Source organism: Aythya ferina, assembly GCF_964211825.1.
Source record: "Aythya ferina genome assembly, chromosome: W".
Lineage (NCBI taxonomy): Eukaryota > Metazoa > Chordata > Aves > Anseriformes > Anatidae > Aythya > Aythya ferina.
The window spans coordinates 12,626,234-12,653,739 of record NC_140313.1 but is presented as its reverse complement, the minus strand read 5'-3'; the positions used below and the strand labels follow the sequence as shown (position 1 = coordinate 12,653,739).

General features: G+C 46.9%; 1 protein-coding gene across 11 annotated transcripts in view; it reads right to left on the bottom strand.

The window, feature by feature from the left end:
- LOC311426258 (SET-binding protein-like) overlaps positions 1–27,506 on the bottom strand; it is a 403,872-nt gene that overhangs the window by 320,938 nt on the left and 55,428 nt on the right. For 9 of the 11 annotated variants that reach the window (XR_014686636.1, XR_014686637.1, XR_014686638.1 and 6 more), the window contains one exon: positions 14,374–14,457. The exons of 1 other annotated variant lie outside the window; for it this stretch is intronic. Coding sequence is in view for 3 of the 10 variants with exons in the window: in XM_084502481.1 (XP_084358607.1) it covers positions 14,374–14,457 (84 nt within the window). In the remaining 7 variants the exon portion in view is untranslated. Of the gene's footprint in view, positions 1–14,373; positions 14,458–14,558; positions 14,672–27,506 lie in introns of those variants that run through there. One more of the 11 variants, XR_014686643.1, reaches the window with a different exon arrangement.

Sequence of the window (27,506 nt, the reverse complement as noted above, 5' to 3'; positions counted from 1 at the left end):
TTTACCCTCCTTTCCTCCCCTTGAGCTTCCCCCCATGTTTTTTAAGATGGGAAATTACCAGTAGCCCTGAGTATATAAAATCTGATAGCAGTTTACCAGATAATTTGTATTGGGCCCTTTGACTTTGCTGTTACTTTTATTCTTCAATAAATTTCTTCAACCATTAAACAATGCTACTCCCACAACAACATTGGCAGAGATCAAAAGAGTGTGGCAGGTTTGCTCCACGTTCCTACTGCTACCCTCCAGATACCAAAGAGCTAGACAGACAAAGGATGTTCTTTCCCTGCTCTCTTCTAAAGGCTTTTGTCCTGGATTTAAGAAGTAAGGTGACTTTGGGGGGCGTGGGGGTTGGGAAGATGATTAGTTTCAATACAATATTTCAATCATTGTCCTTTTGCTGAAATTCTGATGACAGCCACTCATAGCAGTGCCTTACCTTACTGAAAAGAACTTGTAGTGCTAGGAAAGCCAGAATAAACATGAATTAAATTACTGTCATATATCTGACAGAGCAGATCTCTGGTGTCGCGATCAGTAAGGATGGATATACGTATCTGAACTTCTCACCACTTTGCGTCCAACATGAACCTGACCACACACCTCAACAGTGAACTGTTTCTTCAAAGAATCCAGAAATCCTCAAAAAGGTGTCTGTTTTGTGGACTGTTTGGGATGAGCTTCGTCCCAGAGCTGAAACCTGCTGCAGCCACTAGTTTAGACATTAAAATCTTATCCTTGGTAATAGACCACAAGGATCTGGCCTCCACATGCTTTAGATTGCACTGGGATCTACCCAAATTTAAAACTAAAAACAACAAAAATCAGAGCAGGCAAAATATATATATATATAAATATATATATTAAAAAAGAACAAACAAACAAACAAAAAAGAAAGAGATTATTTCATCCCCAGCACTAAATTCCACCTTTGGAAGGAGGTAAACTCTCAGGAGGCTTTGAAGGAAAGGAAAGGAAAGGAAAGGAAAGGAAAGGAAAGGAAAGGAAAGGAAAGGAAAGGAAAGGAAAGGAAAGGAAAGGAAAGGAAAGGAAAGGAAAGGAAAGGAAAGGAAAGGAAAGGAAAGGAAAGGAAAGGAAAGGAAAGGAAAGGAAAGGAAAGGAAAGGAAAGGAAAGGAAAGGAAAGGAAAGGAAAGGAAAGGAAAGGAAAGGAAAGGAAAGGAGGACGCTCAGATGAGGCAAAGAAGCCCAAGGGAAGCTGCCTATTTCATTTCTGGAGTGTGGGCTGGGTGCAGCTATTTTTGATTTTGAACCGAGTTCCTCTGCCCCCTGCCAGCAGTCCTGAGCCCTGTGCTGTTGCAGTGAGAGCAGAGGCCCAACCATCCCTTAACAGACATTACTTCTTAATACAGAACAGCACTTGGGCAAGGGATGAGGTTACTGTCAGAGGGGTCACGATTAATAATGATTAATCTGATCCTTGCCAACATGAACTGGATCCACTCACTAAATAATTACTTTGCAGCATGGATACTGTTTCCAGAGGACACATGAATTTGTCATATTAAAACCAAAAACACACACACAGAACGACAAGGAGGACCAAAGCTTTCAGTAATACTTGAACTCACACAAGCCACCAGAAAAGTTAAGCAAAAAAGAAAAATAAAATCAAAGGATAAGAGCAGTTAAACACTGATGAGCTGCCTAATATTTGGGAGAAGCAGGGAAAAATAAATAAAAGTAAACCCCACAAAGGCAAAGCTGCATGTGTTGAGAATATGGAGCTCTTTGCTACTTCTGGTTCTCAGCCTTGTGTGTACCCTTAATACAAACACTATTTGTCATCCCACACAGTTTTCCCCTGTTCTTAAATGATGTTTTGCTTTCCTTAGAAAGTACAGAAGTGACACAGACAAAATCATTCCCCAGGAACCATTTTTCCTTCTTTATGTTAATATACTGTTTCGCACAAGAAAAACCAAGTCCAGGATTGCCATTCTTATGCAACAACGCACCTCAAATAATAAGCAACAGTATAATAATTTACGGGGAGGCATAAATTACTGGGAAACTAATAATCACTCTGAAGAGCATATATGAACCTTACAATTACAGTAGGATGTCTGTGGTGCAGAGATTTGGTTCTGGGCCTTGGAGCACAGATGAATTTCACTCCCACAAAACACACAGACTACTGGAAGTGGTGCCAATGGCAGCCAAGGACACTGGGGTTTTGCTGCCAAGAGGTAGCCTTATTTTGGGACTTCTCTCAGTCATCCCATTCCACCAACCCAATGCTTCATCAAGACCATCCATGGCACAGAAGGAAAATAGAGGATGGGAATCCAGTGCTTTAGTGTGCTCAGCTGTATTCCTTTGGAAGTTACCAAAGGTTTTGTGGTATTTATATTACTCTGCTTAGCTTTTCATCTCTGCTTGTAGGGTTTCATTTGGGAGGCCATGCAACTTAGTGTGGGAGTGTGGCCATGGGGGTCAAGCCCCATGGTTGGTTGTTGCAGGAAGAATGGCCAAAAGCACGACAGACACCAGTATGGTCAGATCATGCTCTCCCTTTATTACCCAAATAGCCTGACTTTTATAGTGAACTTAACAGGGGTGGATAGTGTCTCACACAAGATTATTGGTCAAAAGCACTCAGACAAACAACTACAAGAAAACAACCCCACCTGCAAGAAAACAACCCCCTTGTGATTAGCAGTCACGTAGATCCCGTCCTTGAAGCTAGCTGCTGGCAACAATATTTCTCTAAATTCCTCAATTGGGTGATGTGGGAACACTGTCATGGGAACTTCTCATAGTCGTCCTGGTAGCTTGGTTTGCTCAGCTGCAGCAAGCCAGGGGATCTTTGCTGTTTCAAAAATCCCTCAACAGTTGGTGATAACATTGGACTCTTAACAATGAGGCCATCAGGAACGTAAAGAGTTTAGAGGGAACAAAGAATAGTGATTCAGGAGACACCTTGTTATCTCAGATTGCTTGTTCTCCATCCTTGTTCTCCATCTGTTAAGACATGGAACTTGCTGGGTGTTTGCTATTGCCGGGCAAAGTTGTTGACCAATGAATAGTTAGTTAGTACTGCTGCGGGGTGAATGGTATAAGAAGGGAGCCTGTCCTCAATAAGGAAGATGAAGTTATGCCCTCAATAAGAGTTAGGGATGAAGTTATGCCCTCAATAAGAGAGAGTTGAATTTATGTCATCAATAAAGTAGTAGCAGTTACTGACCCTAAAAGAACCCTGGTGTCTATGTCGTCATTACACCACAACTCAGACCACTGGTCCCTCTCCTGCCCTGGTGAAAATCCAACTTTAGAGCTGAGCTCCTTGTGACTATTGGGAAATCCCAGCCCTACGTGAGCCTGTTTGGGCTTCTACCCTCCACGATGACAAGGTTGGGATTTACTCATTGGTGACTGGCACCCTGGAAACCACCATACAGATAGGTGCTTCTGGATGTCAGGCCCAGGGATGCAGACCATAAGTCAAGGAGTTTAAGGTGTCTTCCCTTCCAGAGGCACATTGGAGAAATAGCAGTAAATGAAATCATCAGCAACAGAGCTCTCCAAAACTTCAGCCAGAATGTAGGTGGCTAGTCCCAATCCTTTATATAGCTCATGGTATAAAAACCACACACCTGTTTATGTTTACATTCAAGAAAATGAAAATAAAGTTTAATTTTCACAGAAAGTTGCAATGGCATTAAGAGAAAACACAAAGCAAGACCAAAAAAAAAAGTAATAAAGAAAAGAAAAAGATCCCAAATGTGGGAAAGGAATTCGCAGGTGGCTTCGCACTGTTTCACACATCCCTGAATTAGAGATAATGAGGAAACAAGCAGTAGAAACAAAAACCTGAGCAAGGTTGAGATAAAGTAACTGGGCTACAATGTTAAAGATGAACTTTGGGCAGTGGCCAATTGCTGTTTCCTGTGAGAGCCACAGATCTCAGCAGTGAAAACAATAAACTCAATAAATCCCAGCAGCTGAAAAAAGTTTTCAAAGAATATGGTGCTGTAGGGGTTTCATTCCATGTTGGAATTTCATCAGTATCTAGGAATCTCCTACCTGGCTGTGTCAAGTGGTGTGGATATGACTGCAGTTCTCTTCAAACTTGGTTTCAGGGAATCATCGCTACAATCTAAAAGGGCTGCTGGTACAGGTACATTTCTGTTGGCATATGCTATTCACAAATTGTTTGCTCCAGTACAATCAGCATTACTATAGTTTCTGTGCCATTTATTGTCCAATACTGCTGGAAGATTGGTTTCTCTAAACCTCCTACTCCAAATCCATGATAACTTCTTATGTTTTTTACTCGCCCAACATGAGGCTCAAGGAATTTGAGATAAGGATGATAGTTGAGAGAAGTAACGGGCAAAACATGGACTGGATTTTTTTTTATGAATGTAATAGTTGTGAAGAATTTAAGAAAGCAGCAATTGTGAAGAATATATTTCATGTTAGTGTGGTAAAGGAACGAGGGGTGGTGTGTGTGTAAATTGTCCACCTCGTCGGTGTTGTGATGATGTTATGTTTACTTTGGTGTGAGGAATTCTTTTTCTTTTTGAATGTAAGTGAAGTTTGTGAAGATTATGATGACTGTAAAGTAGGAGTATGTTGTGATTATTCTTAAATATGCTTTTCACAGAGGCAAGGGGGGGGATGTAGCAGGTTTACGTGGCAAGGTTTTGGTAGCAGGGGGCCATAGGAGTGGCTTCTGTGAAAAGAATCTAGAAGCTGCCCCAAGAAAGAAAAAAAAAAAAACAACAAAAAAAAAAAACGCTGCGCTTCATAGCAACTGGGAGAGTGAGAGGAGTGAGGAACAGCCTTGCAGGCACCGAGGTCAGTGAAGAAGGAGGGGGAGAGGTGATCCAGATGCTGGAGCAGAGGTCCCCTGCGGCCTTACGCAACAGGTTTGAGGCCCTAGAGATTGAGAGGCCGGTGTGTGAGGAAGAGGTAGCAAATGTTCCCAGGAGGATGCCTGGGGCGAGGAGGTCAACTCCGCGCCTCAGGACTGCCTCCACCAAGAAAGAAAGAAGGGTGATTGTTGTTGGTGACTCGATTCTTAGGGGAACAGAGGGCCCTCTTTGTCGGCCTGACCCTACCCGTAGGGAAGTCTGCTGTCTCCCTGGGGCCAGGGTCAGGGACGTTGCCAGGAAGCTTCCTAACCTGGTACGCCCCTCTGACTATTACCCCTTTTTGATAGTCCAGGCGGGCAGTGATAACATCGAAGAGAGAAGCCTCAAGGCTATCAAAAGAGACTTTAGGGGACTGGGTCGGTTAGTGGATGGAGCGGGAGTGCAGGTGGTGTTTTCGTCCATCCCTATGGTGGCAGGGAGGGGTTCAGAGAGGACACGGAAAGCCCACCTGTTAAACACGTGGCTCCGGGACTGGTGCCAACGCAGAAATCTTGGGTTTTTTGATCATGGGGCACTTTACTCAGCACCTGGCCTGATGGCCGCAGACGGGTCCCTATCTCTAAGGGGAAAAAGGATCCTGGGCCAGGAGCTGGCAGGGCTCATTGAGAGGGCTTTAAACTAGGTAGGAAGGGGGATGGGGCTGAGGCTAGGATTGTTGGGGCTGTGCTAGGGGGAACAATGGCAAGGCCGGAGGATAAGGCAATGGCCCAGCTGAAATGCATCTACACCAATGCACGCAGCATGGGTAACAAACAGGAGGAGCTGGAAGCCATCGTGCGGCAGGCAGGCTACGACTTGGTTGCCATCACAGAGACGTGGTGGGACCAGTCTCATGACTGGAGTGCTGCAATGCCTGGCTATAAGCTCTATAGAAGGGACAGGCAGCATAGAAGGGGTGGTGGTGTGGCTCTCTATATTAGAGAGTCTTTCGAGGTTGTAGAACTCGAGGCTGGGAATGACAAGGTTGAGTCCCTTTGGGTTAGGATCAGCAGGGACAACAAGGCTAGTGTCCTGGTCGGGGTCTGCTATAGACCGCCGAACCAGGATGAGGAGACGGATGAGGAATTCTACAGGCAGCTGACAGAGGTTGCAAAATCGTCAGCTCTTGTACTCGTGGGGGACTTCAACTTCCCTGACATATCCTGGAAGCACAACACAGCCCTGAGAAAGCAGTCTAGGAGGTTTCTGGAGAGCGTGGAAGATAGCTTCCTGACGCAGCTGGTTAGTGAACCTACCAGGGGTGGTGCCCCGCTAGACCTTCTCTTCACAAACAGAGAAGGACTGGTGGAGGATGTGATTGTCGGGAGCTGTCTTGGGCAGAGTGACCACGCAATGGTGGAGTTCTCTATTCTTGGCGAGGCCAGGAAGGGGACCAGTAAAAACACTGTATTGGACTTTCGGAGGGCTGACTTTGAGCTGCTCAGGACACTGGATGGTGGAGTCTCTTGGGAGGCGGTTCTGAAGGGCAGAGGAGTCCAGGAAGGCTGGGCGCTCTTCAAGAGGGAAGTCTTAATGGCGCAGGAACGGTCTGTCCCCACGTGCCCAAAGACGAGTTGGCGGGGAAGAAGACCGGCCTGGCTCAACAGAGAATTGTGGCTTGATCTTAGGAGGAAAAAGAGGGTTTATAAGCTTTGGAAAAGTGGGCAGGCCACTAAGGAGGACTTTAAAGAAGTAGCGAGGCTGTGCAGGGACAAAATTAGGAAGGCCAAAGCTCATCTGGAGCTCAATCTGGCTACTGCCGTTAAAGATAACAAAAAACGTTTCTATAAATACATCAACACAAAAAGGAGGACTAAGGAGAATCTCCATCCTTTACTGGATGCGGGGGGAAACCTTGTTACAAAAGATGAGGAAAAGGCGGAGGTGCTTAATGCCTTCTTTGCCTCAGTCTTTAGCGGCAATACCGGTTGTTCTCTGGATACTCAGTACCCTGAGCTGGTGGAAGGGGATGGGGAGCAGGATGTGGCCCTCATTATCCATGAAGAACTGGTTGGTGACCTGCTACGGCACTTGGATGTGCACAAGTCGATGGGGCCGGATGGGATCCACACAAGGGTACTGAGGGAACTGGCAGAGGAGCTGGCCAAGCCACTATCCATCATTTATCAGCAGTCCTGGCTATCGGGGGAGGTCCCAATCGACTGGCAGCTAGCAAACGTGACGCCCATCTACAAGAAGGGCAGGAGGGCAGACCCGGGAAACTACAGGCCTGTCAGTTTGACCTCAGTGCCAGGAAAGCTCATGGAGCAGATCCTCCTGAGAGTCATCATGCAGCACTTGCAGGGGAAGCAGGCGATCAGGCCCAGTCAGCATGGCTTTATGAAAGGCAGGTCATGCCTGACGAACCTGATCTCCTTCTATGACAAAGTGACGCGCTGGGTGGACGAGGGAAAGGCTGTGGATGTGGTCTACCTTGACTTCAGCAAGGCTTTTGACACCGTCTCCCACAGCATTCTCCTCAAGAAACTGGCTGCTCTTGGATTGGACTGGCGCACGCTTCGTTGGGTTAGAAACTGGCTGGATAGCCGGGCCCAAAGAGTCGTGGTGAATGGAGCCAAGTCCAGTTGGAGGCCAGTCACTAGTGGCGTCCCCCAGGGCTCGGTGCTGGGGCCGGTCCTCTTTAATATCTTCATCGATGATCTGGACGAGGGCATCGAGTGCACCCTCAGTAAGTTCGCAGATGACACCAAGTTAGGTGCGTGTGTCGATCTGCTTGAGGGTAGGAAAGCTCTGCAGGAGGATCTGGATAGGCTGCACCGATGGGCTGAGGTCAACTGCATGAAGTTTAACAAGGCCAAGTGCCGGGTCCTGCACCTGGGGCGCAATAACCCCAAGCAGAGCTACAGGCTGGGAGAGGAATGGTTGGAGAGCTGCCAGGCAGAGAAGGACCTGGGAGTGATGGTGGATAGTCGTCTGAATATGAGCCAGCAGTGTGCTCAGGTGGCCAAGAAGGCCAACGGCATCCTGGCTTGTATCAGGAACAGTGTGACCAGCAGGGCTAGGGAGGTGATCGTCCCCCTGTACTCAGCTCTGGTGAGGCCGCACCTCGAGTACTGTGTTCAGTTTTGGGCCCCTCGCTACAAGAAGGACATGGAGGTGCTTGAGCGGGTGCAGAGAAGGGCGACGAAGCTGGTGAGGGGCCTGGAGAACAAGTCCTACGAGGAGCGGCTGAGGGAGCTGGGCTTGTTCAGCCTGGAGAAGAGGAGGCTCAGGGGCGACCTTATCGCTCTCTATGGGTACCTCAAGGGAGGCTGTAGCGAGGTGGGGGTTGGCCTGTTCTCCTACATGCCTGGTGACAGGACGAGGGGGAATGGGCTTAAGTTGAGCCAGGGGAGTTTTAGGTTAGATGTTAGGAAGAACTTCTTCACTGAAAGGGTTGTGAGGCACTGGAACAGGCTGCCCAGGGAAGTGGTGGAGTCACCATCCCTGGAAGTCTTCAAAAGACGTTTAGATGTAGAGCTTAGGGAAATGGTTTAGTGGGGACTGTTAGTGTTAGGTCAGAGGTTGGACTCAATGATCTTGAGGTCTCTTCCAACCTAGAAAATTCTGTGATTCTGTGATTCTGTGGTGAGGACCATGGTGAAGCAGGCTGTCCCCCTGCAGTCCATGGAGTACCACTGTAGAGTAGAGTTCCGCACTGCAGCCCCGCTGCCACGGTTATCACCGTGGACACCCTCTCAGCAAGAACCAGAAGGAGTGCCGGAGTGGATGTCTCCACAGTAACAGATGCCATGTTATGGGGTACTCACATTCATAAAATTCCATTGAACGTCAAAGGACCAATTGGGAATGACTATAGTGTATTCCTAGGATGATCAAGTACAACTTTGACCAGATTATTTGTTTTGTCAGGGATAATTGATGCCGATTAAAATGGACAAATCCAAGCTATGGCTTGGACACGGCCTCCACCACTGTCAATACCAAAGGGAACTAGAATTGCTCAATTGATTCTTTTCCGAGCAGTAGTCTGCAGGACTTTGTTCAAGAACAACTCCAACAAGGACATATTGTTCCAACAAACAGCCTATGGAATTCACCAGTGTTTCTTATCAAGAAGAAGAGTGGGAAATGGAGATTACTGCATGATTTTCAACAAATCAATGCAGTGGTCAAGGACATGGGCTCCTTGCAGCCAGAAAACAAAAAAAAAGAAAAAAGAAAAAAAGAGAGAGAGAAAAGAGAGGAAGAAAAAAAAAAAAGAAAGGAGGAAAGAAAGAAAAACCTAGTACCTTTGAATATTGTATCAGACTCGCAGCATGCTGTGGGTGTCGCTCAGCGCATTGAGAGGGCACATTTGAGACATATCCCAAAGGAAAACTTGTTTCTTAAATTTAAGGAGCTGTTATTTTTGGTAGAGCAGTGAGCGCACCCATATTTTATTATTCACATGCAGAGCCACACCATGTTACCTGGTATTTCTGCAGAGGGTAATGCACGCACTGACCAGCTAACTAATATGACCCTGACCGCCCTGGTGCCTAAGATGCTGGAGCAAGCACAGTTATCCCATGCCTTTTTCAATCAATCCGCCAAAGTCTTGGCAAAAAAAAACACTATATCAATCACTGACGCCAAATTGATTTCCAAACATGTCCTGACTGTCAACAACATGTTTCGACCCTGTCTTTAACAGTAAACCCTAGAGGTCTACTGTCCCTACAGTTACGGCAGACCAATGTAATGCATATTCCAGAATTTGGTTGCTTAAAATATGTTCACATGTCGGTAGATACTTTCACTCATGCTATTTGGGTGACAGCTGCAGCGGGTGAAACTAGTCACCATGTCCAGGCTCACTGCCATGTCACTTTCGCAGCGCTAGGCATCCCAAAGGAAATAAAAACCGACAATGGCCCCGCCTATGGTAGTCACTCTCTTCAAACCTTTTTTTCAAACTTGGAGTATCCGACACATCACAGGCATTCCTCATTCCCCCACAGGGTCAAGCCACTGTTGAGCACACACATTGCACCTTGAAAACACTGCTAAATAAACAAAAAGGGGGAGACACCCAGGAAACACCACAGAACAGGTTGGGAAAGGCACTTCACCTATCATTAACCTTTCCTCACAAAGAGGTACCGCCCATAATAAAACATTACAAAAGTATGAATTCCATGCTGTCACGGGTGCCACAATCAGAGCAAGCCTTAATTATGGTAAAAAATTTAAATACAGGTCTTTGGGAGGGACCCCATCCTCTAATAACTTGGGGTCAAGGGTATGCTTGTGTCTCCACAGGTCACGGACCAAGATGGGTACCAGCAAGGGGGGTAAGGCCACGGTTGGCCTCCCCCTCACAATCTCAGCTGTCACCGGTTATTGTCAGCCCCGGGTCTCCATCCAACCACGCTGCAACATCTGGGTCACCCTTGCCAACATGACAGGACAAGAATCGATGTGCCTGTCCCTGGCCAGTGCTAATGACCTGTTCGCAAAATGTCTGGTGGGGAACCCAGCAGATAACAAAAACTGTACTGTCTACTTGCTGCAAGCGCCCCTAGAACCACAGGAATTACATATCCTGGGATGTGTAACAGCAACAGCATGTGTAAGGTTTAATTGCTCGGGCAAACACCAAATCATGAAACAAATGGTCAACACCACACTTGCTCCTTATTGCAATGCATCTCTTTGGTGTAATTACACAAAACGATAATAGCATCATTCTTTGTGCCAGGAGCCACTCTGCTCGACTATGGAGCGGATACCCCTAGGTGCACCCAGAGCATTTTCCTTGGAGGGGTCTCCACTCTCAGCCACTCACCACGGGAGTAGACAAGGACCTCCTGAAGACACGGAAAAATTATTTTAAGTGATATTTTCTTGTGGTATGAATGAGAAGTGCAAGAGGCCTCTTTGCGTGATTGTGCTGTGCAAGTGAGATGCAGCATTGCTGCAAAGCAACGTCCCTAGCACTTAGTGGCTTCTTGACTGATGTAGATTCTAGTAGGCATGCTACTTTACAATTGTAATTTTGCTTGTGATTTTCACCCTGTTGCTTATTGTACTTTGCTTATTGCAATGTCTGCGGTGCTTGATAAAAAAATCTATAGAAAGCATTTGGTTGGTTGAAAATAAAAAAGGGGGAATTGTGGGAAAGGAATTCGCAGGTGGCTTCGCGCTGTTTCACACATCCCTGAATTAGAGATAATGAGGAAACAAGCGGTAGAAACAAAAACTTGATCAAGGTTGAAATAAAGTAACTTGGCTACAGTGTTAAAGATGAGCTTTGGGCAGTGGCTGGCTTGAGGCGTGTGTCTGAGGGTCTCTAACCAATTGTATGACAGATTCGGGCGCGTGGACAGTGTGTGGGGCTATGGGGAAAATATATGTAGTAGTGAACAAAGGCAATAAAGGTCTCCTGTTCAAGAGCCATCAGGAGTCCGTGTCTTGCATCCCTTCACCCAACAATTATGAAGGTAAATCTTTAAAATCTGAGACTGTGGGCAGGGAGGGAAAGACCTCAGCAAACAAAACTAAATCCAGTGCAGTGTTTTTCCACTTCACAAAGTGAAACAATCTGTTCCTAAAATAAGGCCTCCTTGGTTTTCTGGCAATTAGTGCCCTGAAAGATTAGCCTACAATCCTTGGCAAACGTTTGCCTTTTCCAACCAATGTCACCATAGAAATCTGTGTTTACCTACAAGGCCCAGGGGATAATTTATAAGCTGAGCTGAGGTCCTGCATTCACAGACAAATGTTCCACGCTGCCACCCACTCTCCTGTACAAACTTCCTCCCTATCCACCCACCTCCTGTCCCCTGAAGTCCTGGCAGCATCCTGCCAGAGGCATGATGGATGCACTTCGCAGCCTCTGCATTAAGCATTTGCCCAATAGTTTATGCTGATGTAGGAAAAAAAAAAAAATTTACTGAGGTGGACAACACATCATTAAGCATCTGAAGTTAGATTTCAGAAATTAACCAAATGCAAAGATTACTGTCCCACATTATGAGACTGAGATTATTTCTCCCTTCAAAAATCTATTGCATGCTCTATAATTAAATTATTGTGGTCAATGAGATTTAGGTCCTACGCTCAGGATTTGTTAGAGATTATGTTTTGTAAACCTCTCCTACAATCGAGATGTTCCCTTCTCATTTTTTCACCTCCACTGGAAGAGGTTTGAAACTACTCTAGCCCTGTTGTAAATCGAGTGATTCAGCCAGTGTACATCAGAACACAAGAGTAAAATTGGTGAAAGTGTTTCATTTCTAAATTAATTTTCTCCTTATGCATTAGAACTTCAACATGAGAATATTAAGCTTGTATTTGTGAGAGTGGGAAGCTATGCTTTTAAAATTCATATGAATCCTTGTCTCAATGGTGAACTGATAGTATGGTGCATGACAATGAATTCATTATTTAAAAATACTACTAAAAAAAAGACTCAGTCTTCCAAAGCATTTATAAGTGTGTCCAGCATTCCTTACAACACAGCCTACCGCAGGATAGACAGATCAATTCTCAGATCTTCTTAGGTATTAACAAAACGAGGCTCAGGAACACCATTATTAATTAGGGTTGAAGAACATGCATGTTGAAAAATGAAACATTTTCCCTCATAAGAACTCAGCCTTTTTCCCATTGACAAATTATCTGGAGCTCCTGGAGCTTTGTGGATACTGAATTTGCTTCAGGTCTATACCTCGTCACAGTTGTTCACAAGCTGCACCAGAGAACCCACCACCAGTTACCTGTTATTTGAGATCAGCTGCTTCCCTCTACCACACTGAATATTGGATGACACAGTATTTATGAAATACTTCTGCTCAAACCACTTTTTGTTTCATCTTTGGAACAAATGATCTCTGGATTCAAACCTCTCTTTAGTTACAAAGCCAGAAGGCAATAGCCACCAGAAACTTTGACTGGGACAAAACTCAGCTGGTCTGAAGACGTGCAAACCAGTCAGAAGAGCCCATCAGCTGGCTGTCATCCAGAGCGCAGCCCACCTCACTTCCAATGGCTGGTCCCTGCAAGTTGCCCCACTGACATCAATTAGACCAATTTTAGAATAAGGGGCCAAGCAATGAATAATGGAACCTAGCCATCAGTTTTCAGTTTGTGAACAAGTTTTTACATGTCTATCATGAGTAACCTCAATAAGAAATGTTCTTTTAATGGTGTCACTTTGGAACAAAAGCATGCAACAAATGGCATGTTTCTCTAGCGCGTTCTCTGTAACAATCACACGTCCAGGCAGCTACACTTTGAGACCAAAGGTTGCGTGCATTTAGCCAGCAAGGAAGTGCAACAATGTTTAAGAAAGGCATTGCCCGGAGTGTATCATTATAAAGAAATAGAATTCATGAATAAACAAACCAGATGGAAATAAGCCAGATGAATAAACATGAATAAATAAACCAGATGGAAATTTCATCCCTAGAGTTCTTTAAAAGACATTTAGATGTAGAGCTTAATGATATGGTTTAATGGAGGACTGGTTAGTGTTAGGTCAGAGGTTGGACTAGGTGATCTTGAAGGTCTCTTCCAACCTAGACAATTCTGTGATTCTGTGAAGTCAAGCTAGGGCATTCACAGCTCCTAGTGCAATGAAACCCTGATCTTGCTCAAAAGTTTTTTTCTTACAAATAACAAATGCAAAAACATTAACATTGTATCATTGTCAACTGTGAAACGTGTTCATCTGATTCGTGTCAATATGGAACAATGCTAGGGCCGCATGGTATGATGAATGTGACCTTCTGTCTTACATACCCTTGTATAACCACAAGTCTAAGAAAAACAGAGTGGTTAATGTATATAGTTCTTGTATCTTGCAAAGGAATGTTTTAGCAATTTGTGTCAATAGAGAGCTTGAAGGGAAATGTAGGCTTTTCCTTGAAGTCTCTGATATCTGGGGGGGTTCAGAATAACTGCTAACTATTATGACTATTGCATGGGACACTATGCAAGTCTCTGATATCTGGCCAGGAGATTAAGGAGAAGGGGAAAGCTGAAGAATGACTAAAAGACAAAGCTTACAGAGGATGCTGCACAAGTCTCTGACATACAGCCAAGTTGGACAAAGGAGAAGGACAAGAGGGAGGAAGACTATGAGCCTTCAGCACGAGAGACCCCCAGAGGGACCACCGGAGACTGATATGCATGCTCCAGTAGGAGGGTTTGGATTCCAGAAACTAATTATAATAACCCTGGGTTTTTTTAGAAGTAGTAGTGAATATGTATTAGCCTAGGAGCATAAAAATCAGCTGCTTGATGTAACTGGTGTGCGTCTTGGTGGAGCAGAGACTCCCGGCGCACTCAGCGCTGTTTGCTTACCTCTATTCCTTTAATAAATTGTAAACTTTGATTATAGTCCTATTTTGAAGACTGAGCCATTTATAACACAACCATGCCAGAGTCCATTTGCATACAAAAACCCCAATATGCAATAGTACAGTTCAAATCAAATATTAACATATTGTTTTATTTCTCTACTAGTTAAAGTACAGATTGACTGACCTGCTCCGAGTCTTTCACTTGAGCATTTTTCCCTTTTCTGCAACCACAACTCATGAGCAGTTTCACATCTCTGATGTCTTTTCCCTACAAGAGAGAAGGCAAGAAAAATATCACCACAATCTGAACAACCGAAGAACAAGATGTTTTATGATGAGAAGCATGGCAAGAAAGGGCATTAGGAAAACCTGTGGACTCATCCTGCACTGCTGGTAGATGCCCTTTCATGAGACAGTAGCTCCCAAGCTGCTAAGGAGACTTCTCCAATCACTGCATCAGGAAAGTCACACAGGGGCAGAAGGAAACCAAGGTGTGTAGAAGAACACAATGGGAATATGCACAAACCAGGCTGAAAAGGAAAAGGTTATTTTAGCCCAATGTTATCTATGTTATCATAAACATACACGAACAGGAACAAATCAATCATGTTCAGGGAGCACAACTGCCAAACTGGAATGGCTTGAGGCAAAGCTCATATACCAGCATTCATGTTCCTCAGATAGTGCTAATTTGCTTCTAGTGTAGCTAGCTTTGGCAAAATGAAGACCTACAGGTATAACTTACCCACATTTGGGCAACTGGTCCATATAACCACCAGCAAATACTTGCCAGGAATTCAACAACCCACCCGCAATATTTCCATCTGCATCCACAACATCCATACTGCACTTTGTCCAGGGGAGATCTCCAGAGAAACAGAGTCCCCTCAGCCTCCCTTTGCCTACAGCCAGCAGTTTGGGAAATAAGCTGAGTCCAGCCAACTCCTTTTCACTGCCAACCCATCAGGTTGATTGAGCACAGTCTGAGCAGCGGGGTCCTCACGATACCCTGGTTCTTTTCTAGCAATCATTTGGATCACTTCAGATCTTCACCAAAGTTTTTTTGGGGCTTATCAGGACCTCATAAAACTTGATAAGTCCCCATGGCAGAAAGGGGCTGAGATTCTAGGTTTGGACACAATGCTGCTTGAGCTCAAACAATAACACAGACAACTGAGTCCCCATAAACCCATCATATTTACACACTTTCTCACAGACATGCACCAAGACATCACCTTCCCCCCCCCCCCCCCCCAACTTTTGCTGTCTGCAGCTGAAAAATAAACACTCTCAGCATCTGCTGGGCAACAGAGGGAGAGTCACAAGATTTCATCAGGATTACTTTATATGGAAAAGAAGACCACAACATTAAAGTGGTTAATGAGTTTAGCCAAGTGGAAGCGCTCTGCCCTAAATGATGAGGAAGGGAAAGGGCATGATTAGAAGAAATTGCAGCCATTGTTCAACACCAGGGCACAGCAGAGAGCTGACCCTCAGTGGCAAGAATTACAAACAGGCAGATAAACTTCAGGACACCTTGGGAGGGCCAGGTGTGGTGGGGTCTCTCACTCAGTGACCTCAGTATCCCATAAGCTCCAGGAAGACCAGATGATATGCAAAAGTTACCCTTCCTCCTCTTCCCCAAAAATACACTGAAAAATACGACGCAGAAAAGGCTGTGCCTACTCCTTCGGTGATTCAGTATTAAGCATCTTAAATTCTAAAAGTGTTCTCAAGAAAGAAACAAACTAAAATTTAAAGCAATTGTATTAAATCATTACATTAGAAATGGGAAGCCAAGGTACAGGGAGAGACTCTTTTGTCCAAGCAAAGGAGCCTTTTTAGACACCTGGAGTATCTGAGACAAGTTAGAGACAACAGGACCTAAGGGAGACCCAACACTTTTCCTGAAAGACAGCTGATAGATGGGCAGGATACCTCAGGGTGCCAACAGCAAAGCACATACCTGTGTTTAGGCACTGGATCCATACATCACTAGCTGTTGGTCACCTTGTCCCAGTACCCACTGCAAAGTCACTACACAGGAAAAGATTCTCTAGCCCTTTTTATAACATAACCCAAAGAAAAAGTCCCATTTTTAGACCCTTCTCTGGCTCCTGGGATACACACCCAACCAGCCTAATTTCATGGCAAACCAATGTTTTCCTGTAAGGTTGGAAGTATCACCAGCTTTATTTAACAGAGAGAAATCACAAGATGCTGATCACAATCACTTAGACAATCAAGACCTTAGGGGGAATATTAACCCAAAAATTGACAGTGCGTTTGGATTTTTTTTCTTGACAATACAAGAATTCAGGGGCTTTTCCAGTCCCTAAAAAAGCAATCAAAAAACATCTCACTGGCTGAATAATCCCATCTCCTTCCCCATCTGCAGATGCACCTCTCTTAATGGGCATCGCCTGAGTTAGCTACTACCTCCACCTTTTTAGGAAAACCTTTTATGAACAGATGCTTAATTTGGGGATAGGTGCCTAACATTAGGCAACTAAGTTGAAAGGCAACAACAACAAAAAAAAAGGGGAAGGACATTTGCAGCCAGTCACAATTCCATTTAAGAGCAGATAGAGGCCTTGTCATTCAGGGGTTTCCTCGCATACACCAGGCAGTTCAGTGGGGATAGGGAAAGGGGCTTCTGTTTGGATGCTTCTGTCTGGAACCAGATTAGAAGAAAGCATGCTTTCCGCAGCACATGCCTTGTGTTACATTAAACATGCATATGCAACTTCAGCTTTTATTCAGCAATCTGAAACAGAGCCCTCCAGGGTGCTAAGGGTCAGCGAGTTTTTGTTTATTTGTGTGTTATTTTAAAGTTTCTAGTGTACAAGGAGTTTGTTAGGAGGGCTATCCTGCAGTGGTTGTTGCCTCCTAAGATATCCCTCCCTGCTCCGTCCAGCAGCACAGCCCTGTGCTCCTGATGCTTGCAGGGGAGGGAGAAGAGCTTCATCTCACCAGGTGCTACAGACATTTGCTTTTAATTTATGGAGCACCATTCCCACGTTCCATGGCCTTTTAATAACAGGACTGGGGAGGAGCACAATGATCTCGAAAGCTCACAGATGCATTGTTACTCCGTGTTCCTCTGCTGCTTGCTCTTAATGCGATGCTGTGGCTTAGAAGCAGGTAGGCACAATGATTTCTAGAGGAGGAGTTCGCTTTGGCTTCTGCTGGCTCCCACTTTTTAATCAGACATCCCCTTCTCAAGGCAAGGAGCAAGAAGACTGATGGGTGAGCACAGAAGAGGAGAGCACACGGGTCCTGTCATCCCACCTCTGATAGCTCTGCCATGGGAAGACCCGCTGGCTTCACCATCCTCCTCGCACCACGGGCTCCAGCAGTTGGCCAAAGTTTGCAGGGGAAAAAAAGGGGGGGGGAGGGAAATAATAATAGGGTTAATTATCTCAGCTTCACAGGTGACAGGAACTGATCTATCACCAGTTTTAACAGCCTGTGGTCGAGACACACTGAACTGCGTCACCCAGAAGTGAAACAAGGGCCAGTCACAACTCACTTCATGCCAGTGGCCCCGGAGCACACATGGCTCCCCAGCGGTGCCAGCCCCATTTAAAAGAGTCAGACACAATGAGCTTGGTTTCACTTGGTGGCAAGCACCCAGTTCACGTGCTCCAAGCCCCACAACACGAGCACCCAAAGCTGACCCTTCTGAGAGGTGACAAAGTCACACAAAGCAGGTTTTACACATCTCAGGGTTCAGCAAGCTGCATTAGGGTTGTCCTCCCACTCTCCCAAGTCTGTGGCCAGACGGGTGGGCCCAGATCAGCAGCACCATGTCACTCGCCTTGCAGCCACCAGCAAGCCTGCCTGGGCTTTACAACTATCGGGACTCTACCTACTTGGTTCACATCAGATTTCGCTGCGTTTGAGCAACAGCCACTGAAAATACTGGCAGCAGCCTCACCCCCAAGGCACTAGCGCAGCCCTTCTCTTGCACCTCCAAAGACCTCTGAGCAACAAAGCTACAAATCCTTCCAGAAAGGGGACAGTGCCAGCAGCTGCCAAGGTCCGGCACACACAGCATTACCTTTAAATGCCCACAGCTTTGCTCCTGCCTCACCAGCCAGGGCCAGGCACACACACAGCCATGCCTCACACTTCCCTGGAATGACATGGGGTTGGGGTTTCTCCGTCTCTACAGCTTTGCAATGCCCTTAGAACATCCCCCAGATGAAAACAGGATGTACAGCAAGGGTCACTGAGACTTGGGCCCTGGAAACCTGTGGAAGGACAAAGCTTCCAACGTGGGCTTTCTTTTAATCTTCCTGCTGCAGCAGCCTTGTTCTTCTCAGAGAAGCACTTCTCTGAGAGCTCTTGGTGGAGATGAGCTCAGCAGCACTTCACAGCCTCTGTGCTGTTCTTCTTCTCCTGCCTTGCACCACCAACAGAGCTTTCCCACGATACCCACATGCCCACAGCAATTGTCATCCCTGAGCAGGCATGACAAGTATGTAAGGGAGGTGACACCATCCTTCTGACTCCTTCGCCATCCATTCAAATATCCCAGCATTTTCAGACCAGGAGAGAGCTTTTTTTAGCAGAACTTCTTCCATGCTCAGGATCGGTGCATCCCGAGGAATAGGAAATCGGGGAAGGGGGGCAGGAAACCCGCATGGATGAGCAAGGAGCTCATCGATAAGATCAAAAGGAAGAGGATGGTCTATGAAATGTGGAAAAAGGGCCTGTCCTCTTGGGAGGAGTATAGAAGGGTTGTCAGGGCCTGCAGGGACGCGACGAGGAAGGCTAAAGCCCACCTAGAGATGAGGCTTGCAAAAGAGATAAAGGATAATAAGAAGGTTTTTTTCAAGTATGTAAACAGCAAGAGGAAGACTAGGGATAATGTGGGTCCCTTGCTGAATGAGGGGGGTGTCCTGGTCACGGGAGATGCTGAGAAGGCAGAGATACTGAATGCTTTCTTTGCTTCAGTCTTTGCTTCAAGGACACTCCCCCAGGACTCCTCGACCCTGGCAATAGGACAAAGGGTTTGGGAAATGGAGGGCTCCCCCCTGGTGGACGTGGGAGTGGTTCGGGAGCGTCTGAGTGCACTCAACGCACACAAATCCATGGGTCCCGATGGGATGCATCCACGTGTGCTAAAGGAGCTGGCAGATGTGATCACCGAACCGCTCTCTATCATCTTTGAAAGGTTCTGGAGAACGGGTGAGGTGCCTGAAGACTGGAGGACAGACAATGTCACTCCGGTCTTCAAGAAGGGCAGGAAGGAGGATCTGGGAAACTACAGGCCAGTCAGTCTCACCTCTGTCCCTGGAAAGGCATTGCAGCAGCTTGTTCTGGATGCCGTCTCCAAGCAATTGGAACAGAAGTTTATGAGGAATAGTCAGCATGGATTCACTGAGGGGAAGTCGTGAGTGACCGACCTCGTTGCCTTCTGTGATGGCATCACCAGCTGGGTAGATGGGGGGAGAGCAGTGGATGTCATCTACCTTGACTTTAGCAAGGCTTTTGATACTGTCTCCCAGGACATCCTACTAGCAAAGCTGAGAAAGTGTGGGATAGAGGAGTGGACGGCAAGGTGGGTTGAGAACTGGCTGACTGGCCGAGCTCAGAGGGTGGTGATCGGCGGAGCAGAGTCCGGCTGGAGGCTTGTGACTAGCGGTGTTCCCCAGGGGGCGGTGCTGGGTCCGGTCTTGTTCAACATCTTCATTGACGACCTTGATGAGGGAATAGTGTCCACCCTCCGCAAGTACGCTGATGACACAAAGCTGGGAGGAGTTGCTGACACGCCAGAAGGCTGTGCTGCCATTCAGTGAGACCTGGACCGGCTGGAGAGATGGGCAGTAAGAAACCAAATGAGGTTTAATAAGGTGTCGTGGTTTAACCCGGCCGGAAGCTAAACACCACACAGCCGTTCGCTCACCCTCCCCCCTCCCTCTCTGGGACGGGGGAGAGAAATGGAAAGTGAAGCCCGTGAGTTGAGATAAAGACAGTTTAATAAGACAGGAAAATAATAATAACAAAATAATAATAACAATAATAATAATAATGATACAATGGTGATAATAGGAAAGTAATAATAATATGTACAAACAAGTGATGCACAATGCAATTGCTCACCACCCGCTGACCGATGCCCAGCCTAACCCCGAGCAGTCTGGCCCCCTCCCCCCGGCTAGCCACCCCTATATATTGTTTAGCATGACGTCAGATGGTATGGAATACCCCTTTGGCTAGTTTGGGTCACCTGTCCTGGGTCTGTCCCCTCCCAGCTCTTGCTGCACCCCCAGCCTGCCTGTTGGCAGGACAGAGCAAAAGGCTGAGGTGTCCTTGGCTCGGTATAAGCACTGCTCTGCAACAATTAAAACATCGGGGTGTTATCAGCACTCTTCTCATCCTAAGCCAAAACACAGCATTCCACCAGCTACTAGGAAGAAAATTAATTCTGTTCTAACTGAAACCAGGACATCTATCCACCCCTTATTCCATACCATTTATGTCATGCTCAGGTTACACTCTTTCCCATACATTCTAATTAGTCACCTATAGTAGTCATAGTAGTGATAACATACAGTATTATATAGTAATTAACATGGTACAATTCAGTTCATGGGCTATTCTCACCCAGTATTAAATCTCCTTGAGGTACACACCGGACCTCTCCGTTCTTTTGCATCACCCACCAAGTGTATCCAGGTCCCTGAGCGAAAACAATTCCACGAATAGGTTTGCCTTTTCCTGAGGCAGGAGTAGCCCAGACTGTTTTACCCAGCATATTTCTTACATGCACTACAGGAACTTTATCCCCTTCTATAGTATGTAACAGGTTTGATTGGGCAGGTCCAGCTCAGTTGGCAGATCCCCTAGTATTGACTAACCAGGTGGCCTTTGCCAAATGCGTATCCCAATGCTTGAATGTCCCAGCGCCCATTGCTTTCAGTGTAGTCTTTAACAGTCCATTATATCGTTCAACTTTCCCAGAGGCTGGTGCATGATAGGGGACGTGATACACCCACTCAATACCATGTTCTTTGGCCCAAGTGTCTATAAGGTTGTTTCGGAAATGAGTCCCATTGTCTGACTCTATTCTTTCTGGGGTACCATGTCGCCATAGGACTTGCTTTTCAAGGCCCAGGATAGTGTTCCGGGCGGTGGCATGAGGCACAGGATATGTTTCCAGCCATCCGGTGGTTGCTTCCACCATTGTAAGTACGTGGCACTTGCCATTGCGAGTTTGAGGGAGTGTGATGTAATCAATCTGCCAGGCCTCTCCATATTTATATTTCAGCCATCGTCCTCCATACCAAAGAGGCTTTGACCGTTTGGCTTGCTTGATTGCAGCACATGTTTCACAGTCATGAATAACCTGTGCTATAGCGTCCATGGTCAGGTCCACCCCTCGATCACGAGCCCATCTGTATGTTGCATCTCTACCTTGATGGCCTGAGGTGTCATGGGCCCATCGGGCTATAAATAATTCACCTTTATGCTGCCAATCCAGGTCCACCTGAGCTACTTCAACCTTAGCAGCCTGATCCACCTGCTGGTTGTTTTGATGTACTTCAGTAGCCCGATTCTTGGGCACATGAGCATCTACATGACGTACTTTCACAGCCAGGTTCTCTACCCGAGCAGCAATGTCTTGCCACAAAGCAGCAGCCCAGATGGGTTTGCCCCTACGCTGCCAGTTGTTTTGCTTCCATTGCTGTAACCATCCCCACAGGGCATTTGCTACCATCCATGAATCTGTGTAGAGATAGAGAACTGGCCATTTTTCTCGTTCAGCAATGTCTAAAGCCAGCTGAATGGCTTTCACTTCTGCAAACTGACTCGATTCACCTTCTCCCTCAGCAGCTTCTGCAACTCGTCCTGTAGGACTCCATACAGCAGCCTTCCATCTCCGATGCTTCCCCACAATACGACAGGACCCATCAGTGAACAGGACATATTTCTTCTCATTCTCTGGTAACTGGTTGTACAGTGGGGCTTCTTCAGCACGACCCACCTCCTCCTCGGATGATATCCCAAAGTATTTGCCTTCTGGCCAGTCCATAATCACTTCCAATATTCCTGGGCGACTGGGGTTTCCTATTCGAGCCCGCTGAGTAATCAGTGCAACCCACTTGCTCCATGTAGCATCAGTTGCATGATGCGTAGACGAGACCCTTCCCTTGAACATCCAGCCTAGTACCGGCAATCGGGGTGCTAGGAGGAGCTGCGCTTCAGTACCGACCACCTCCAAAGCAGATCGAACTCCTTCATATGCTGCCAATATCTCCTTTTCAGTTGGAGTATAGCGGGCCTCAGACCCTCTGTATCCCCGACTCCAAAACCCCAGGGGCCGACCTCAAGTTTCCCCAGGTTCTTTCTGCCAGAGGCTCCAGGTGGGGCCGTTCTCCCCGGCTGCAGTGTAGAGCACATTCTTTACATCTGGTCCTGTTCGAACTGGCCCAAGGGCTACTGCATGGACTATTTCCTGCTTGATTTGTTCAAAGGCTTGTCGTTGTTCAGGGCCCCATTCAAACTCATTCTTCTTACGGGTTACTTGGTAGAGCGGGTTTACAATCAGACTGTAATTTGGGATGTGCATTCTCCAAAACCCCACAACACCTAGGAAGGTCTGTGTTTCTTTTTTGCTAGTTGGTGGAGACATAGCTGTTATTTTGTTGATCACATCCATTGGGATTTGACGACGTCCATCTTGCCATTTTATTCCTAAAAACTGGATCTCTCGTGCAGGTCCTTTGACTTTATTTTGTTTTATGGCAAAACCGGCTTTCAGAAGGATTTGGACTATTTTCTTCCCTTTCTCAAAAACTTCCTCTGCTGTGTCACCCCACACAATAATGTCATCGATGTATTGCAGGTGTTCAGGAGCTTCCCCCTGCTCTAGCGCAGACTGGATCAGTCCATGGCAAATGGTAGGGCTGTGTTTCCACCCCTGGGGCAGCCGATTCCAAGTATATTGGACTCCCCTCCAAGTGAAGGCAAATTGTGGCCTGCACTCTGCTGCTAGAGGGATGGAGAAAAATGCATTAGCGATATCAATTGTGGCGTACCACTTGGCTGCCTTCGATTCAAGTTCGTACTGAAGTTCCAGCATGTCCGGCACTGCAGCACTCAGTGGTGGCGTCACTTCGTTCAGGCCACGATAGTCCACTGTTAGTCTCCACTCGCCATTAGACTTTCGCACTGGCCATATGGGACTATTGAAAGGTGAATGAGTCTTGCTGATCACTCCTTGGCTCTCCAATTGACGAATTAGCTTATGGATGGGAATCAGGGAGTCTCGGTTAGTGCGATATTGCCGCCGGTGCACAGTTGTGGTAGCGATTGGCACTTGCTGTTCTTCGACCCTCAGCAACCCCACAACAGAGGGGTCCTCTGAGAGGGCAGGCAAGGTAGATAATTGTTTAATGCCTTCTGTCTCTAAGGCAGCTATACCAAAAGCCCACCGGAACCCTTTTGGGTCCTTGCAATATCCTCTTCTAAGATAGTCTATGCCAAGGATACATGGAGCATCCGGGCCATTCACAATGCGGTGCTTTTCCCACTCATTCCCAGTCAGACTCACTTCAGCCTCCAATACAGTCAATTGCTGAGATCCCCCTGTCACTCCACAAATACAGATGGGCTCTGGTCCTTTATATCTCGATGGCATTATAGTGCATTGTGCACCGGTGTCTACTAAAGCCTTATACTTCTGAGCGTCTGACGTGCCAGGCCATCGAATCCACACAGTCCAATAAACTCGATTGTCCCTTTCTTCCCCCTGGCTGGAGGCAGGGCCCCCCTAATCCTGGTCAGAATCTTCTTCGTTTCTGTGTTTGAAGGACTGTCTGCTGGAAGTTGGAGCAGCAAACTTTTCAGAGAATCCCTTTTTCCCGATTGTTTTCTTTTGCAACTCACGTACCCGTGCCTCTAGGGTCGCGGTAGATTTTCCATCCCATTTTCTCATGTCCTCTCCATGGTCTCGTAAGTAAAACCACAGGGTGGCACGGGTTGAGTACCCACCATATCATCTTCCTTGTGTGGATGAACGCCTACCCCTGATAGCTGAGACATTGCTTTGTACAGGTGCGGAGGAGAATAATCTCTCTTCAAGTTGGTGAACCTTTTCAGAAAGTTTCTCCACAGTGTTCTCTTTTGGTCGGTGGACACTGGTTGGTTCAGGTGGGGATGAAGATAGATTCTCTTTAAGTTGGTGAACCTTTTCAGAAAGTTTCTCCACAGCTGAGACGCAGGCCTGTAAGGAAGAGGAGAGACTTTCTTCGTACTGCCGGAGTTGTTTGGCCACTTCATCCACTGTGGGTTCCTCATCCTCTTTCCAGGCCATTATTGCCAATGAGCTGGCATATGATGATGGTGCACTCCGTACAAACTTCCTCCACATGGGTCGTGTACACCTGACTTCATCTGGATCTTTGGATGTTTGTCTGAGGTCTGGATCCTCATAAATCACTTCCCGTAGGGCTAATTCTCTCAGGTACTGGATTCCCTTCTCCATAGTGGTCCACTTGCCTGGTAGACATACAAGTTCTTCCTTGAAGGGATACCTTTCCCTCACAGCTGAGAGGAGACGCCTCCAGAGGCTGTGAGATTGTGCTCCATCTGCAATTGCTTTGTCAATGCCTGCGTCTCTAGCAAGGGATCCCAGTCGCTTGGCTTCCCTGCCGTCTAATTCCACACAATTGGCTCCAGTGTCCCAGCATCGGAGCAGCCAGGTGACAAGCTGCTCACCTATACAGCGACCAAAATCTTTTCGCACATCTCCTAACTCACGCTCGTTTAGGCTTCGGGTAGTTACTGTTGATTTTTCGGCATCCTCATCTTCCTCCTCCTGAACCCTTGATGGCCCAGCGTCATCGTCGTCTCCGTCGTCTCTATACCTAGATTTGGCAGAAGACTCTCTGCGTTCTAAACGACCTGAATCTCTATACCATTTTTTCACCTTCTCTACAGGGGCAGCTTGCACTGCTACTGCTCGTTTCTCTGACCCCGTTACAGGGTCTGCCACAGGGGTTGGAATACCCTCTGCAGGGTCAACTTGCACTGCTACAGCTCGTTTCTCTGACCCAGCCACAGGAGCTGGAGCGGCTACAGGAGCTGGAGCAGCTGCAGGAACTGGAGCTGGAGCGGCTGCAGGAACTGGAGTTGGAGCAGTTGCAGGAGCTGGGACTGGAGTAGCGGCAGGAGCTGGGACTGGAGCAGTTGCAGGAACCGGAGCTGGAGCAGTTGCAGGAGCTGGAACCGGAGCAGCTGCAGGAGCTGGGACTGGAATGGCTGCAGGAGCTGGAACTGGAGTAGCTGCAGGAGCTGGGACTGGAGCAGCTGCAGGAGCTGGGACTGGAGTGGCTGCAGGAGCTGGGACTGGAGCTGATAGCAGTATCAATGGCAGCTCGATAGGCATGAGCCAGGCCCCAGCATGTTACAATGATTTGTGTTACTTTGGAACTGCCAGAATCATGACAACTTTTTCTCAAGCATTCTGCCAGTTTTTGAGGATTTTGCAGTTGTTCAGGGGTGAATTTCCAAAACACTGGGGGTGCCAACTGCTCTAGATGCCTGCCCATATCCTCCCATACTCCCTGCCACCCACAACTATACTGCCTCCGGGCAGATCTCCGGATGAGCTTCCTAAGTAGTTGTTTAACTTTAAGCAGAATCTGAAGTGCATTCAGGAGGCAGAACAAGAAGACCATGCTGGTCTGAGTATGCCAAGGATATTCAATATCTTGGAGAGCTATTGTAGCAAGCTCGGAGGGTAAGAGGGTGGTGAAGGAGGAAGGCAGAGTAATCAAGTAAGAAAAAATATCTTCCCCTTTCCCCTCCACAGATTGACTCCCTAATGGAAAAAAAAACAATAGGTATAATTGCTAATAGTTTCCAAAATACAGTTTCCAAAATACAGAGTTGACGATGTTACTGAGTACAAATACCAAGTTAGAGTCATGACCAGATATCTCATCGTCTCATAAGCCATTGCTACAACACACAGTACAATAATGATCTGAAACCAGGGCCCGGAGAGGATAAACAACATGACAGAGCAAATACGGAAAATAATGTACTATAATACTCAATTTGGAAAACAGGCGCAGCAGATTTGAGATTAAAGCAATCAGCATTATGACAAGTGACTATTAAGCAGGTCTAATACTTACACCAATTTTAGTTTAACACACTCTGGTCAGATCTGCCGTTATCTCAACCTTTCGAGCCCCACATTGGGCGCCAAAAAGACTGTCGTGGTTTAACTCGGCCGGAAGCTAAACACCACGCAGCCGTTCGCTCACCCTCCCCCCTCCCTCTCTGGGACGGGGGAGAGAAATGGAAAGTGAAGCCCGTGAGTTGAGATAAAGACAGTTTAATAAGACAGGAAAATAATAATAACAAAATAATAATAACAATAATAATAATAATGATACAATGGTGATAATAGGAAAGTAATAATAATATGTACAAACAAGTGATGCACAATGCAATTGCTCACCACCCGCTGACCGATGCCCAGCCTAACCCCGAGCAGTCTGGCCCCCTCCCCCCGGCTAGCCACCCCTATATATTGTTTAGCATGACGTCAGATGGTATGGAATACCCCTTTGGCTAGTTTGGGTCACCTGTCCTGGGTCTGTCCCCTCCCAGCTCTTCCTGCACCCCCAGCCTGCCTGTTGGCAGGACAGAGCAAAAGGCTGAGGTGTCCTTGGCTCGGTATAAGCACTGCTCTGCAACAATTAAAACATCGGGGTGTTATCAGCACTCTTCTCATCCTAAGCCAAAACACAGCATTCCACCAGCTACTAGGAAGAAAATTAATTCTGTTCTAACTGAAACCAGGACATAAGGGCAAGTGTAGAGTCCTGCACCTGGACAGGAACAACCCGAAGTATCAGTACAGGCTGGGGGATGACCTGCTGGAGGGGAGCTCTGAGGAGAAGGACCTGGGGGTCCTGGTGGACGACAGGTTGACCATGAGCCAGCAGTGTCAAGGGAGGTGATCCTCCCCATCTACACTGCCCTGGTCAGGCCTCACCTGGAGTACTGTGTCCAGTCCTGTGCTCCCCGGTACAAGAAAGAGATCTCCTGGAAAGAATCTAGCAGAGGGCCACAAAGATGATACGGGGCCTGGAGCATCTTCCCTATGAGGAAAGGCTGAGAGACCTGGGTCTGTTCAGCCTGGAGAAGAGAAGACTGAGAGGGGATCTCCTCAGTGTATATAAATATCTGAGGGGTGGGGGACAGAAGGATGTAGCCAACTTCTTCTCAGTGATTTGTGGTGATAGGACAAGGGGCAATGGCTGCAAGTTAGAGCACAGGAAGTTCTGC